Source organism: Lepidochelys kempii, chromosome 20 (genome assembly GCF_965140285.1).
Source record: "Lepidochelys kempii isolate rLepKem1 chromosome 20, rLepKem1.hap1, whole genome shotgun sequence".
Classification (NCBI taxonomy): Eukaryota; Metazoa; Chordata; order Testudines; family Cheloniidae; genus Lepidochelys; species Lepidochelys kempii.
In genome coordinates, this window is record NC_136399.1 from 25,826,632 (window position 1) to 25,842,705 (window position 16,074).

General features: G+C 69.5%; 1 protein-coding gene across 1 annotated transcript in view; it reads left to right on the forward strand.

The window, feature by feature from the left end:
* DOCK6 (dedicator of cytokinesis 6) overlaps nt 1-16,074 on the forward strand; it is a 55,693-nt gene that overhangs the window by 25,848 nt on the left and 13,771 nt on the right. The window contains 21 exon segments of the mRNA XM_073318253.2: nt 722-839; nt 1,621-1,691; nt 2,210-2,348; nt 3,051-3,152; nt 3,628-3,714; nt 4,393-4,624; nt 6,012-6,173; nt 6,616-6,791; nt 7,169-7,273; nt 7,576-7,662; nt 9,104-9,199; nt 9,511-9,651; nt 10,802-10,915; nt 11,558-11,728; nt 12,396-12,485; nt 12,487-12,536; nt 13,019-13,188; nt 13,874-14,025; nt 14,481-14,567; nt 14,569-14,664; nt 15,303-15,429. Of these exon segments, the coding sequence (XP_073174354.1) occupies nt 722-839; nt 1,621-1,691; nt 2,210-2,348; nt 3,051-3,152; nt 3,628-3,714; nt 4,393-4,624; nt 6,012-6,173; nt 6,616-6,791; nt 7,169-7,273; nt 7,576-7,662; nt 9,104-9,199; nt 9,511-9,651; nt 10,802-10,915; nt 11,558-11,728; nt 12,396-12,485; nt 12,487-12,536; nt 13,019-13,188; nt 13,874-14,025; nt 14,481-14,567; nt 14,569-14,664; nt 15,303-15,429 (2,573 nt within the window).

Consider the following 16,074-nt stretch of genomic DNA (forward strand, 5'->3'; position numbering starts at 1 on the left):
CAGGCAACCATAGAGCTCCTGACCCCCCCAACCACTAGATCCCGCTCCCCGCGCAGAGCTGGGGAGAGAACCCAGGAGTCCTGGTTCCCAGCCCTGCCCCTCTAACCACTAGACCCCGCTCCCCTCCCAGAGCTGGGGAGAGAACCCAGGAGTCCTGGTTCCCAGCCCTGCCCCTCTAACCACTAGATCCTGCTCCCCTCCCAGACTGGGGTTCCAGCTGAGACAGGAGCTGGGGCAGTCCTGTGCAGGGCAGCAGGGGGATGACACCAAATCTCAAACCAAATCCTTCCCCAAATCCTCCCCCGCCTTTCATCCCCCTCCCCCGCACTCCTGGCTCCCTTCTGCCCACTGGCTCTTTGCCTGCCCAGCTGCGTGGCCGCCCCAGAGCGGCCTCGTGGTCAGTCCCATCAGGGTCACTGGCGGGCAGCCATGTGCAGGCGGGGATCAGGCAGGGGCTGGGGCGGGCAGGAGGCACCACTGCCCAGCCTGGGGGGAGGAAGGCAGGGCAGCACCACCTAGGAGCTAGGATGCCTGGGTTCTCTCCTCTGCCTTGGCACCAAGCTCCTTCCCCCCTCCGTGCCTCAGTTTCCCTCCCTGCAATGGGGCCGCTGCTCTGCCCCGCAGGCCTCTGGGGGGCAGGACCCCGCCTGCAGGCTGCAGCTGTGTGAATGGGTGTTGCTGGGCCCCGCTGACCCCTTGCATGTCTCTCCTGCCCTCCCAGGAACCTGCTCTACGTCTATCCCCACAGTCTGAACTTCAGCAGCCGCCAGGGCTCGGTGCGCAACATCGCCGTGAAGGTGCAGTTCATGGCGGGCGAGGACCCCAGCCAGGCCCTGCCGGTGAGTGCTGGCCTCAGCCCAGAGCTCCCCGGTCCCCCCCGCCCGGGAGCGACAGCCGGCAGGGGCACCCAGCTTCTTCCGCCCCAGGGCACAGCCAGGGCACCTGTGCCGATGGCCCGTTCGGGGGGCAGCAGAAATGGACCCGAGAAAGGGGTGAAGCCAAGATGGGTCTGTCCCCGCCCGCTGAGAGTGGGCACCGCCCCTCCCTGCTTGCAGCCCAGAAGCAGAGTCCGGCCGAGCAAGAGGCTGGGGGGCCCTGGCCCTACACCAAAGCGCCATCCCAGGGGCGGAAGGGATGGGGTACCCTGGGGGTGCTGGGCCCGTGGGGGCGATAGTCTCTGGCTCTCCTCAGGGCGTCACTGAGCCGCAGCCTCCAGCCCGTCTCGGGATTTCAGGGGCCTGGCTGGAGAGTTTTGCCTCCTCGGGGCTGCCAAGCCTGACACACCCCAAAAACGCCCAGGCTTCAGGGGAGCCACAGGTTGCCTGCAAACCCAGGGCCCTTCGAGGCACCTCACGTCAGCCCCGAGATCAGGTGGGGGCCCCCCAGCTCTGCGATGTTAATAGGGGGCACCCAAAGCTTCCAGCCAAAGGTTGAACTCTCTCCAGGAGCCCAGGGAAGTTAAACCCATGCCTGGTGCCTGAACCCCCTCGTCAGCACTGTCCCTCTCCCATCTCTTGCCGTCGTGTTGTTCTGTGGCCATCCCGCCTGTCTTCCCCAGGCCAGGGGTGGCCACAGTTCAGCCCCCCCTCACCTGGTGTCACCTCATTTCTCTTTCACCAGGTGATATTTGGCAAGTCGAGCTGCAGCGAGTTTATGAGGGAGGCCTACACGGCCGTGGTGTATCACAACAGGTGAGCGCTGCCCACCCAGCTGTCGAGGCCTGCAGGGGCCTATTTCAGTAAATACGGTAACCCACCTAGGGGTGTCGGGGGGGGGTACTAAGCTGGATTTGGGGAGGCTATTTCAGTTAATACGGTAACCCGTCTAGGGGTGTCTGGGTGGGGGCTGCTAAGCTGGATGGGGGGGCTATTTCAGTTAATACGGTAACCCGTCTAGGGGTGTCTGCGTGGGGGGTGCTAAGCTGGATGGGGGGTGCTATTTCAGTTAATACAGTAACCCGTCTAGGGGTGTCTGGGTGGGGGGTGCTAAACTGGATTGGGGGGGCTGTTTCAGTTAATATGGTAACCCGTCTAGGGGTGTTTAGGTTGAGGGGGGCGCTGGGCCAGGCCGGTCTCTGCCGTGGGCCGAGGCCCAGGGCAGCCCCCCAGCCTGGAGATCGGGAGGAGGGGGTTCAGTGCCTGAGCGTGGGGATCGGGGGGTGCCCCGCGCGGACGGCTTGGGGCCCTCACTGCTTGCTGGCACCCCCCAGGTGCCCCGAGTTCTACGAGGAGTTCAAGCTGCGGATCCCGCCCGCCCTGACGGACAATCACCACCTGCTCTTCACCTTCTACCACGTCAGCTGCCAGCCGAAGCAGAACACGCCGCTGGAGACTCCCGTCGGCTACACGGTCCGCCTGGCCCCAGGGTCCTCCTCCCTGCCCCCCGGAACCTCCCCAGGCCCTCGGACCCCCAAATCCCTGCCCCCTGGGAACCTCCCCCACCCCTGGTCCCCCTGCAGGCCTGCGTCTCTGCCCCCCGGGAACCTCCCCAGGCCCTCGGACCCCCAAATCCCTGCCCCCTGGGAACCTCCCCCACCCCTGGTCCCCCTGCAGGCCTGTGTCCCTGCCCCCTGGGAACCTCCCCCACCCCTGGTCCCCCTACAGGCCTGCGTCCCTGCCCCCCGGGAACCTCCCCAGGCCCTCGGACCCCCAAATCCCTGCCCCCTGGGAACCTCCCCCACCCCTGGTCCCCCTGCAGGCCCGCGTCCCTGCCTCCCGGGAACCTCCCCAGGGCCTCAAACCCCCAAATCCCTGCCCCTGGCAACTTTCCCCACCCCTGGTCCCCCTGCAGGCCCGCATCCCTGCCCCCCGGGAGCCTTCCCAGGGCTTCGGACCCCCAAATCCCTGCCCTCGGGAACCTTCCCAGGGCCTTGGACCCCCAAGTCCCTGCCCCCTGGGAACCTCCCTAGCCCTGAGGCCCCCCCTGTCTTGTGTCCCTGCCCTGGGAACCTCCCTGGCTGCTCGGACCCCCCGCCCTGTGTCTGGGTCCCCCAGGAACCTCACCACCCCATGGCCCAGTCCCCTGGGCTCATCCCCACTCTCTCCCGCCAGTGGATCCCGCTGCTGCAGCACGGCCGTCTGCGGACGGGGCCCCTCTGCCTGCCCGTGTCGGTGGAGAAGCCCCCGCCCAGCTACTCCGTGCTCACCCCTGACGTAAGTAGGCACAGTGGCTCCGTGGCAGCCCTGGGCCGGCTGGACCCAGTGTTCCGGCCCCTGGCCCAAGGGGGCGCCGGTCGGCTCGGGCTGGGCTCTGGGAGGTGCGTGTCCAGGCCAGCAGACCCAGTCTGGACCTCGCAGGGCCCTGCTGGGACCTCCTCACACCCAGCACCCTCGCCCAGTGAGGCCGGGGTGGGGGAGTCAGCCCCCTTTGAGACGGGGCTAAGCAGGGCCGGGCGGGGGTGTCCTTCCTTCGGGCACTACCTGCCCTGCAGCTGGCAGGGAAACTGAGTCACGGGGGCGGGGTCAGATCCCAAGAGGGAGCGCTGCCGTGCCCTCTGCCCATGGGGATGGGGTGGGAGCGGGTGCAGGGGCCGGGCCCCGGGTAGGGGCAGGTGTGGGGGCTGGGGGAGGGAGTGGGGCCAGGAGCAGTCAGGGGCTGGGGCCCACGGCTCTCCCTCCCCGCCGGCAGGTGCAGCTCCCCGGCATGAAGTGGGTCGATAACCACAAGGGGGTGTTTCACGTGGAGCTGCTGGCCGTGTCCTCGGTGCACACGCAGGTGAGGGGGGACTGGGGGGGCATCCTGGCTGACTGGAGCGGTGTGGTTCCCCAGCGGGGGTGGGGGGAACGGGGGGGTGCTGGAACTGGGATCCCGGGGGGTGGGGTGGGTAGGAGGATGGGGGAGGTTGGGGGTGCTCTGTAAGGCTTCCCAGTGGGGTGGGGAGGTACGGGGGATGGGGGGATGGGGGTCGAGGCTCCAGGGCACCGTGTCTAGTTCCTGCGTGTTGGGCGCTTTGCCCAGCTGCGCTGGGTCCCCGGGGGCCTGGCTGAGGATCTGGGCCCTGCCCCTCGTCCTCATGCGCCATCTGTCTCTGGGGCTGGGATTGGGGCCTGCGCCCCCTGGCTCCAGACCCGCCGCCCCAGCTCTTGGCCACCACGCGCCTGCTGGCACCAGTCCCAGCCCCCCTCTGCCAACGTACCCAGCCTCCCTGTGCCCGATGGGTCTGATCCCCCTGTGCCCGCACTACGTACCCACTGGGGTGCCCCGTGGGGAGCTAGAGCCTGGCATTGGGGGCCAGGACTCCTGGGTCCATTTCCCAGGTCGTTGGTCCCCCCCCCTGCACTGGGGGGCACTAGTGCAAGAGGGCGGATCAGCGCCAGCCAGTGCTGGGAGATCCCAGGAGGCAGGAGCTGGGGCTGCCCCCCCCCGATGCCACTTGCCCCTGTCCCCCGGCAGGACCCCGCCCTGGATAAGTTCTTCACTCTGGGCCACGTGCTGGAGGAGAGCAACTTCCCGGTGCGCCTGCGGGACGCCCTGCTGACCGAGAGCAGCGTGGAGGGGGAGCTGCGGGCCAGCGTGGCGGGGCTGCGAGGGGCCGGCCTGGGGCCACTGCTGGCCCACTGCCACCAGGTCCTGGACAAGCTGCTGCTGCTCATCGCCCGGCCGCCCGTCATCGGGGGCCAGATCGGTGAGTGCCCGGCCACCCCGCGGGGACCTCGCCCTGTGATCGGGGGGAGCCCGGCCCCCACGGCCACCCCGCGGGGACCTCGTCCTGTGATCAGGGGTGCCCGGCCCCCCCGCCACCCCACAGGGACCTCGTCCTGTGATCGGGGGGAGCCCGGCCACCCCGCGGGGACCTCACCCTGTGATCGGGGGGAGCCCGGCCCCCCCGCCACCCCGCGGGGACCTCGCCCTGTGATCGGGGGGTGCCCGGCCCCCCCGCCACCCCGCGGGGACCTCGCCCTGTGATCGGGGGGTGCCCGGCCCCCCCGCCACCCCGCGGGGACCTCGTCCTGTGATCGGGGGGTGCCCGGCCCCCCCGCCACCCCACGGGGACCTCGTCCTGTGATCGGGGGTGCCCGGCCCCCACACCACCCCGCGGGGACCTCGTCATGTGATCGGGGGGAGCCCGGCCCCCCCGCAGGGACCTCGCCCTGTGATCGGGGGGAGCCCGGCCCCCCCGCGGGGACCTCGCCCTGTGATCGGGGGGAGCCCGGCCCCCCCGCGGGGACCTCGCCCTGTGATCGGGGGGAGCCCGGCCCCCCCGCGGGGACCTCGCCCTGTGATCGGGGGGGAGCCCGGCCCCCCCGCGGGGACCTCGCCCTGTGATCGGGGGGGAGCCCGGCCCCCCCGCGGGGACCTCGCCCTGTGATCGGGGGGGAGCCCGGCCCCCCCGCGGGGACCTCGCCCTGTGATTGGGGGGGTGCCTGCCTCTCCCCCACCTGGGGTTCTCGGCGCCCGATCACCGGAGTACCTAGTGCTGCCCCCCACGGGGACCTCGCCCCCTGATCGCCGGATTACCTGGCCTCTCTTCCCCCCACCCGCCCCGCGAGGATCTCGGCCCCTGAGTGTGGCCAGAGCAGCAAGTTGCAGGCTTAACAGGGTCTGGAAAAAGGGAATGGGGGGTCTGTCGTTTTCTGCCGATCGAATTCTGCCCCCCCACCTCTGCTCCTCCTGGGGACTCGCTCACCCCCTTTCCAGGCCTGGGGGGGCAGCACTGGGGTCCCCTCCCCCTTCCCAGGCTAGGTGCTAGGCTAGGGAAGACCGCCAATCAGGGGGGGCTTTTTACACAGTCGATTTCCCAGTTGTGACCCGGGGCACGTGTCAGAGCCCCCGCCCCAGGGGAGCCTTAGCCCTGCTGTCCCAAAGGGGAAACTGAGGCACCGGGAGGGGCAGTGGCTTGCCTGTGATCGGCCAGAGGCAGAGCCAAGGACTCCCGCGTGCCAGGGCAGGGCTCCCCCCACTGGGCCAGGACCGATGGGGACCTGCTTCCATGCCCCAGGGAGAGGAACCCAGGAGTCCTGGGGCCCAGCCCTGCCCTGGCTCACCCCCGCCTGCTTCGTGTCTTCCCTCAGTCAACCTGGGCCGCGCCGCCTTCGAGGCCATGGCCGTCATGGTGAACCAGATCCACCAGGGCCTGGAGGCCAGCCAGGGCCAGCATGGCCACAACCCGCTGCTGGCCGCCTACATCCACTTCGCCTTCCGCCTGCCCGCCGAGCCACCGGCCCCGGGGAGCGGTGAGCTGAGGGGGGGGGGCAGAGCCCCCGGGGGCTCCTCGGCTGGGGGAGCTCCGGGAAGCCGTCCCCTTAACATCCATGGGGCTGTGAGTTCTGGGGGGGGCGGGGCGGCTGCTGGGGACCAGTTGTCAGGGGTGTGGGGGAGGCAGGGGCTGCTTCTGGGGAGGGGTGGGTGGGAGGAGTCCAGTGGGGAGAGGAGGGCTGCTCCCAGGGGGGTGGGGAGGGGGTCTGATCCCAGGAGGGGATCCTTGGGAATGGGGACAGAGTCGGGGAGGGGAACTGGGCTGAGATGCAGGAATCCTGGGTTCTCTCCCCAGCCTTGGGAGGGGAGTGGGGTGTGATGGTTAGAGCAGGGGGCTGGGAGCCAGGACTCCTGGGTTCTCCAAGGGGGTTAAATGCCTCCCCCCGCCGTTGACTCCCCCCCCGGGTGTGTTTGTTCCAGAGGCCGGGACGCCGCCCCATGGGGCTGCCATCCAGTGCGCCACCCTGTCCCGTGCCTCCGGCCGCCCTGCCAGCCTCAACCTGTCGCGCTCCAAGAGCATCAGCAACAGCAACCCCGACCTGGCCACCGCGCCCGGCTCCCCCGACGACGAGGTGCAGAAGATCCTGGGCAGCAAAGTAAGGCCGGCGCTGGCTGCGCCCTGGGGAGGGGCGCCCGGGGCCTGCACCCCCGACCCCCTTCCCGGCTCTGCCGCTCCCCCGGGGCGCTCTGCACCCTCCGGGGTGGAATTGGCCCCCCTGGGTCGGCCCTTCCCCGCGGTCCGTGCAAGCCGCCGGTCGGGGCACGGCTCCCCCGTCCCCTGCCACCTTCCCCGCTTGGTGCTTTCGGGCTGGGGCTGCTCCGGTGGTGGGTCGCTCTGGGAGGGGCCTTTCCTCCCGGTTCCCGTCTGCAATCCCGCTGGGGGTGGGCGGGGGTCCTGCTCTTGGCTCTGAATCCGCCCTCCCCCTGGTGACGGCTCTCGCTGCTCTCTTCTCTCCCGGCGGCCGCGGTGCAGGGGATCGACCGCTCGCACTCCTGGGTGAACTCGGCCTACGCCCCCGGCGGGCCCAAGGCCGTGCTCCGCCGGAACCCGCCCAGCTCCAGCGCCGACCTCAAACAGGTGCCCCTTCCCCTTCTCCGCTTCGCTTCGCTTGCCAGCCGCGCCGGGCCCCTGCCAGGCCCCCGGCCCGCCCGCCGGGCCCCCGGCCCGCCCAGCGCTGACCCCTGCTGGTGGGGAGCGAGGCCTGCGGCGCCTCTTCGCTGTCCCTCGGCACCTCCGCCCGGGGTGGGCGGGTAGATCCGGAGCAGACCCCGCATGGGGCACGGGGTGGGGGGGGCTCATCCATCACGTCTCTCCTCTGCTCCATCCTCTTGTTCCATTAACTCCTCTCCTCCATCGTCGCGGCCCCCCGCACCCCGCAGGCCTGCGAGCGAAGCTCCAACCGCCTCTCCTCCTTCCTGGAGCGCCCCTCCGCGCCTGCCGCCCCCACCAGGCCGACCGCCAAGAAGGTAGAGGGGGCGGGAGGGCGGCCCAGCAAAAATCGGGAGGCGGGGGGATGGTTCTTGCTCACTACAGCTGATCCTCAGGCTCACCCCACCCACCCCCCGCATCCACCCATGGGACAGAGGAGACCCGGGGTGGGGGTGGGGTCTCATGATCAAAGCCCAAGGCTGGGAGCCCGGACGCCTGGGTTCTGTCCCCCACGCTGGGAGGGGAGTGGGAGCTAGTGGGGGGGCTGGGAGCCAGGACTCCTGGGTTCCATCCCTGGCTCTAGGAGCAGGAAGTGAGGTAATGGCTAAAGTTGGAGCCCTGGGAGTCCGGTCCTCTGCCCCCAGCCTTGCCACTGACATCCTGTGTGGCCTGGGGTAGGTCATGTCCCTTTTCTGTGCCTCAGTTTCCCCACTGATAACGCTTAGCCTCACTGGGGTGACAGGAGGCCGAGTTAACGAACCCCAGGAAAGTGCTTGGAGCCCTGCCCTGGAGAGTCCCAGTGTGTCGTTAGAGCGTTGAATCAGTCCTGGGCTGTGATCCCGCCCACGCCCGACGCATTATTCAGAATCCTCTCGCTCCAAAATCGTTCCGTGCCCCGGGTCCCCCGGCCGGACAGAGAGAGAATCCGGGTCGGGGGGAGACGTCTCCTTTCAGACAGGTTCCATCTATCACCCCCCAGCTAAAATCTCCTGTCTCTGTTACTCTCCATCCATCTTCTGCCCTGCGCCCCATCACCATCCACCCCTCCTCTGCCATGTCTGCGTGAGCCGCCTTCCACCTCAGCCCCTCGCCGGCTTCCTCGCCGGTGTGCCCAGGGAGCGCCCGGCTGGGCCGCTTTCCCCTCCAGGTTCGCAGCCTCGGGCCGGCGGGGAGGTGCAGCCACCGGGTCCCGCAGCCGAGGGCAGGCCCGGCGCCCAGTGGTAGCCGTGAGCTAACAGAGGGGCCCAGTGTGTTTCGGGGGGAGACACGCTGCAGACCAGCCGTAGGCCGTAAGGAATTCCGGCAGGGCCGTGCTGGGGCCAGACGAACCCAGGGTCTGTCCCCGCCCTGGGCGCCTCTCCGGAGCGTTTCCGCTGCTCGGCCCCCCAGGCAAGCATCGGTGGGGAGCGCGGTACCGTTCCCAGGCCAGGAGGACTGCCCGAGCCAGGCCTGGCGCGTGCCAGCGGGGCTGGACCCACGTAGCTGAGTCTCCCTGCGCCTCGGTTCCCCACCTGTGCCGAGGGGTCAGAACCTGGCCTGGCCACGGGGGAGGCGGGGCGCGGTTGTGTGGACTGGGGAGCAGGAAGGGTGATGGGGGCTGGCGTAAATCAGTGTAAATTCCTGCTGGGGCCAGGCCTCAGAGCAGTGGGAGAGGGGGAAGACACTTGATGCCCCAGCCCGGGAGGAGATGAGCTCCCCCCCCATGTTACCCCCTTGGTACTGCCCCCCCCCCTGTTAACCACCCGTCCCTCTGCCCAGCTGCTGCACGAGGAGCTGGCCCTGCAGTGGGTGGTGAGCACCAGCGCCGTGCGCGAGGCCGTGATACGCCAGGCCTGGTTCTTCTTCCGGCTGCTGGTGAGTGCCTGGGAGGGGCCCCTCCCTCAGCCCCCTTGGCCCTGGCAGCCCCCCTAGTGTCCGGGCTCCCCCAGCATTAACCCTGTCTCCGTCCCCGGCGCCGCGCATCGGCCTTGGCCTGGCAGCCCCCCAGCACCGTCCCTGGGCTCATGGGGCGGGGGAGGGAGGCTCCAGGCTGCGGTTCCGGCAGCAGGTGGCTGCCGTCCCCCGGCGGGGGGTTCCTTGGTCCCCACGGCTCCTGCCCCCGCTGCAGCTCCCCCTCCCCCCGGTGGCCCCCGCCTGTGCCCAGCGCTGACGGCTCTCGCCCGCAGGGGAAGAGCATGGCCCTGCATCTGCACCAGGCCGAGAAGCTGGAGGCCCCGCGCCGGGAGCGCTTCCCCAGCCGCTTCGTGGACGACATCGCCGCCCTGGTGGGCGCCGTCAGCATCGAGATCGCCACCCGCTACCAGAAGGTCGGTGCCCCCACCTGCCCCCCTGCCCCCCCCGCCCCTCTTCCCATTAAGCTGTCCCCCCATTGTCATCTGTCCATCTAGGTATCCAGCCAGCCCCCCGTAACCCACCCGTGTGTCCCTCCCTCCATCCCCAGCCTGTCCGGCCCCACACTGTCCGTCCATCCATCCCCTATTTCCCCCCACCCCCGGCCAGCCCCCCTGTTCTCCATCCGCTCCTCCTGTCTGCCCCTCCCTCCACCTGCCCTTGCTGGCCCCCAGCCCGGCCTCCTTTCTCACCCCACCCATTGCTCCTGGACAGCTTGGAGTCCCGTGTCCCTGGGGGTCTGTCACGGGGTGTCACGGAGTCCCCGGGCGAAGCTCTGGAACTGCTCCCCGTGAAGCCAGTCAGGACTCTGGGGCAGTCTCCTCTCTGGGAGCAGCCTGTCTGCAGGACACACAGCTCACCCGGCTCCCACCTTCCTGGGTCTGACCTCGGAGCATTCAGCCTCCTCTGCCCCTCCGTGCGCTTCCCACAGCCAGTCTGCCCAGGCAGGGCTCCTGGGGAAGCCAGAGGGTCCTGCCCCCCAACTTCGCAGTCAGACGTGACTCTCAGCCAGCCAGTAAAACAGAAGGTTTATTAAACGACAGGAACATGGTCTAAACCAGAGCTTGTAGGTGCAGAGAACAGGACCCCTCAGCCGGGTCCATTCTGGGGGGCAGTGAGCCAGACAACCACGTCTGCCCTTCGCTCCATGTCCCCAGCCAGCCCCAAACTGAAACTCCCTCCAGCCCCTCCTCCCCTGGGCTTTGTTCCTTTCCCCGGGCCAGGAGGGCACCGGATTCCTTTGTTCTCCAACCCTTTAGCTCTCACCTCGCAGGGGGGACCGGCCCAGGCCATCAGTGGCCAGGAAACAGGGTGTCGGCCATTGTCTGCATCCAGACCCCTGCACACACCTGCCCTCTAGGGCTCTGCAACGATCATACACCCTTACCCCACCCCCTAGAGACTTGAGAACTGCCTGGGGGAAACTGAGGCACCCCCACACTATTCCGAGGAAACATTAAGAACAGTCCCGCTTTGTCACACCATTGCTCCTGGATTGCTTGGAGCCCCGTGTCCCTGGGGGGCATAAACACCCCCCCACCCCACCCCCCGGCCTTGTCTCGGCAGGACGTGGAGCTGGTGGAGTGCCTCAACAGCAGCCTGGCCTTCTTCCTCAACGACCTGCTCTCCCTGATGGACCGCGGCTTCGTCTTCGGCCTCATCCGCGCCTACTACAAGCAGGTTGGCTGGGGCAGTCTTCCCACGGGACGTCCTGGGGCTGGGAGTTCCGCAGGCCCGGGCCAGGCTGGGGCTTTGAAACCCCCCTAGGGTGGTCGGTTCTCCACTTTGAGCTGCGGCCTCAGAACCGGGTTGGGGTGGGGGGCTGTGCCACCGGGCTACAGGAGATCAGCCAGCGAACTCCGAGAGCTGGGGAGGGGGTGGGCACGGGGGGCTAGAGTGGGCGGGCGGGAAAGGGGGCCTTCGGGGGGAACAGGCGGGAAAGAGGGGTGTTGGGGGGGGACAGTTGAGCGGGGGGTCTGGCGGGAAAGGGGGCGGTCGGGGGGAACAGCTGGGCTGGGGGGTCTGGCGGGAAAGGGGGCGGTCGGGGGGAACAGCTGGGCTGGGGGGGCAGGCGGGAAAGGGGACGGTCGGGGGGGAAGCAGGCAGGAAAGTGGGTGGTCGGGGGGGACAGTTGAGCCAGGGGGGCAGACGAGAAAGGGGGCGGTCGGGGGGGCAGCTGGGGCGGTGGGGGCGGGCAGGCAGGCGGGAAAAGGGGCGGTCGGGAGGGGGGCGGCTGGGCCGGGGGGATTACCTGGGGAGCTGTCAGCTGCCGGGCTGTCCCCGGGAGCCCGTCCCCCCCGTCACAGGCTGCGTCCCCCCCAGATCGGTAACCGGCTGCCGAGCGCCCAGAACCCCCCCGCCCTGGTGGCGCTGCGCCTGGATTTCCTGCGCGTCGTCTGCAGCCACGAGCACTTTGTCAGCCTGAACCTGCCCTGGCATCGCCTCTCGCCGCCCGCCTCGCCCTCGCCCTCCGTGTCCTCCGCCACCTCCCAGGTACGGCCCGCGGCCAGGCCCAAGCCCCCGGGCGCCCCCCGGAGCGGAGCAAAATCCACCCTGGGCCCCCGTCTCTGCCTGAGGGGCGCCAGTCTGGGGAGGTCCCTCACCGAGCTCTGTCACCCCCCGGCCCGGCCATCACAGCTGGAGGGAGCCCCCGGCTGGCGGGCAGCACCGAGGGGGGAATCACGGGGGGGGGGGAGCCCCCCGGCTGGCGGGCGGCACCGAGGGGGGAATCACGGGGGGGGGGGAGCCCCCCGGCTGGCGGGCGGCACCGAGGGGGGAATCACGGGGGGGGGGGGAGCCCCCCGGCTGGCGGGCGGCACCGAGGGGGGAATCACGGGGGGGGGGGGGAGCCCCCCGGCTGGCGGGCGGCACCGAGGGGGGAATCAGGGGGGGGGGGAGCCCCCCGGCTGGCGGGCGGCACCGAGGGGGGAATCACGGGGGTGGGGGGAGCCCCCCGGCTGGCGGGCGGCACCGAGGGGGGAATCACGGGGGGGGGGAGCCCCCCGGCTGGCGGGCGGCACCATGGGGGGGACCCAGGCATGGGGCAGTGGCTGGCCAGGCGGTTCCTGTTCCCATGGCTCTTCCCCGCCCCCACCCTTGTGCCACCTTCTCCCCCCCCCCCCCCCCCGTGCTCCCGGCTCATGCCCGCTCGCTCCCGCAGGGCTCAGCCTTCTCCAGCCCGGCGCAGGACCCGCGGGTGGCCAGCATGTTGGAGCTGTCGGGGCCCTACCGCCGGCAGCATTTCCTGGCGGGGGCTGATGTTGACGGAGTTGGCGCTCGTCCTGGAGCCGGATGCCGAAGGGTGAGCGGGGTCCCCCCTGCGATCCAGCCCAGAGCGCGCGAGAGCTTCCCGCGGGTGGGTGGGCCCAGGACTCCTGGGTTCTATCCCAGCTCGGGGAGGGGAATTGGGTGGAGTGGTTAGAGCAGGGGGGCTGGGGGCCTGGACTCCTGGGTTCTTGCCCCAGCTCGAGAGGGGGAGTTGGGTGTAGTTGTTAGAGCAGGGGGGGCTGGGAGCCCGGATGCCTGGGTTCTATCCCAGCTCGGGGAGGGGAATTGGGTGCAGTGGTTAGAGCAGGGAGGCTGGGGGCCTGGACTCCTGGGTTCTATCCCAGCTCGGGGAGGGGAATTGGGTGGAGTGGTTAGAGCAGGGAGGCTGGGGGCCTGGACTCCTGGGTTCTTGCCCCAGCTCGGGGAGGGGAGTTGGGTGCAGTGGGTAGAGCGGGGAAGTCTCATTCCCAGGCCCCGTCTCACGCAGCCCCCCTCCTTCCCTCCCCCACCCCGCAGCGTCTTCTTCCTGCACAAGAAGGCCATCAGTGCCCTGCACAGTCTGCTGTGCAGCCATGATGCCGACGCCCGCTATGCCACCCCCCCTGCCCGCGCCCATGTGGCCCGGCTGTACCTGCCGCTCCTCAGCATCGCCCTGGACGCCCTGCCGCAGCTCTACGACTTCACCGGTGAGCGGGGAGGGCTCGGACCTGCCGGGCATCCCCCCCCCAGAGTACACGGCAACGCCCAGCCAGCCCCCGGCTCTAACCACTAGACCCCGCTCCCCTCCCGGAGCTGGGAAGAGAACCCAGGAGTCCTGGCTCCCAGCCCCCCCGGCTCTAACCACTAGACCCCGCTCCTCCCGGAGCTGGGAAGAGAACCCAGGAGTCCTGGCTCCCAGCCCCCGGCTCTAACCCACCAGCCTCCACTCCCCTCCTGGAGCCAGGGAAAGAACCCAGGAGTCCTGGCTCTCAGCCCCCGGCCCTAACCCACCAGCCTCCACTCCCCTCCTGGAGCCAGGGAAAGAACCCAGGAGTCCTGGCTCCCAGTCCCCCCTGCTCTAACCCACCGGCCTCCACTCCCCTCCCCGAGCTGGGGAGAGAACCCAGGAGTCCTGGCTCCCAGCCCCTACTCCCCTCACACACCAGCCCCCACTCCCCTCCCAGAGCCGGGGAGAGAACCCAGGAGTCCTGGCTCTCAGCCCCCCTGCTCTAACCCACTAGACCCCGTCCCCTTCCCAGAGCCGGGGAGAGAACCCAGGAGTCTGAGCTCCAGCCACTCCAGGTCCTGGCTCTGTTCCCTTTTCTCTGTCCGGGGACCCCCCAGGCTGCCTACTGCCCCGACACCCTCCAGCCCTGCACTGTCTCCCCCCAGAGAACCACAGTCCACGCGGGCGCCTGGTCACTGTGCCGGGGGATGAAGGAGACAGTGACAGCAGCACCATCAGCCAGTCAGTGGCCATGGCCATCGCCGGCTCCCCGCTGTCCCACGCCCACCGGGCCAGCCCCTTCCTGCTGCCAGCAGCCGTGAGTACCTGTCGGGGCACGGGGGTAGGAGGGGAGCCTAGAGGCCCCCCAGGACATCAGAGCAACCCCGATCTCTGGAGATGGAGAGCTCTTTCCAGGGACCCCCTCCCTCCCAGAGCTGGGGAGAGAACCCAGGCGTCCTGGCTCCCAGCCCCCGCCCTCTAACAACTAGACCCCTACCCGGAGCCAGGAGTGGCTCCCCTTTGAGCACAGCGCCCCCTGGGGGTGGGTGGCATCTGCGGGCTCGTTAGGCCTTGCAGGGCTGTCCCTAGTGAGCAGCTGGGCATGGGCGGGGTGGGGTCTGCCCCCAGGATTGATCCTGGGCCCTAGCTGTGAGAGTGAAACCAGGGGCTGGGAATGGGGGGCAGCTGCTGGAGGGCACCCCATGGGGTACGGTCCTGGAGCTCCCCCCACAGCCGGGCGGGGATGGGCGCTGACCCCGTCTCTCCCCGCAGCCCCCCCGCCCGGGTGGCACTCTGTCGGCCGAGGCGAGCCGCACCCTGCTGGCCTGCCTGCTGTGGGTGCTGAAGAACGGGGACGCGGGGGGCGCTGCAAGGCTGGTTTGCGGAGCTGTCCCCCCTGCACCTCGGCCGCCTCCTTGACCTGCTCTACCTCTGCGTGGCCTGCTTCGAGTACAAGGTGGGGGGGACCTGGGGGGACCCAGTGAGCCGTGGGGATCTGGGGGCAGGGATCTAGCGGGCGGGGGGCAGATCTGGGGGGGAACCCAGTGGGTCGGGGGGATCTGGGGGCCAGGATCCAGAGCTTGGGGGGGCAGATCTGGGGGGAAACCCAGAGGGCCGGGCAGATCTGGAGGCAGGGATCCAGAGGTCGGGGGGGCAGATCTGGGGGGAAACCCAGAGGGCCGGGCAGATCTGGAGGCAGGGATCCAGAGGTCAGGGGGGCAGATCTGGGGGGGAACTCAGCAGGCTGGGTGGATCTGGGGGCAGGGATCCAGCGGGCCGGGGGGCAGATCTGTGGGGGGAACCCGGCGGGGCAGGGCAGGGTGGTCCCCAGACACAGCCCTGAGCGTCCGGGCCCCCTGGGGCTCCATGTAGGGTGCAGCGCCCCCTGCAGGCTGTGTGCCCTGGCCGGGGACCCTCATCTCCAGCCTCTGTCCAGGCTGCCGGGGGGCCAGCCCCGCTTGGAGTCACGGGGGCCCATGCTGGGGGGCTGGGTCTGATTCCCTGGGGAACCTTCCATCAGCCCCCCAGTGCTTAATCCGGCTCCCTGCGGCCGCCCCCGACCCCAGCCCTGTTCTCACCCCCCCACTCCCGCAGGGCAGGAAGGCCTTCGAGCGCATCAGCAGCCTGGCCTTTAAGAAGTCGCTGGACATGAAGGCGCGGCTGGAGGAGGCCATCCTGGGCACCGTCGGGGCCCGCCAGGAGATGGTGCGGCGCAGCAGGGGTGAGCCGGGGCGGGGGGAGTGGGACGGTGGCCTGACACCCCCCCCCCGGTGTCAGCTCTCCCCCGGCGACAGCTTCTTGTGGGCGGGGGGGAGCAGCGCCACGGGGCTGAGCCATGGCCCTGCTCCCCCTGGCCCTGGCCCCCCTGCTACTGGCCCGGCCCTGCCCCCCCCCCCAAATGGCTCTGTCCCGCCCTGCCCCGCCCCGCCTCCGGTAACAATGCTGGCTTTGGTGGGACACTTCTGAGCGTATCAAGTCAGGACACATTGCTGAGAGCAGGGCAGGGCTTTTGCAAACTAAGGCAAACCAAACCCGCCAGCCAGCGAGGACTTGGGTCTCACCCCACGGGCTAACCACAAGTCAGGCCGGCAATGCCCTCAGACGCGCCCGTTTCCCAGGATCCCCACCAGCGCCGCTCGCTGTGGGGACGCACGGTTATGAAAACCAATTTGCCAGTAAAAGAAAGACGGTTCTCCCGATCCAACGGACCAAGCCCCAGACCCCGGGACAAGTCAGCTCTTACCCACAAATCACGCTGTTGCCGATCCTTTAGCATCTAAAAGCTAAAGGTTTATTGATCAAAGGAAACCGAGGTTGGTGAGAGCCAGCACTGGTGAAATGGAATCAGTCCCATCCAGTAACGGCC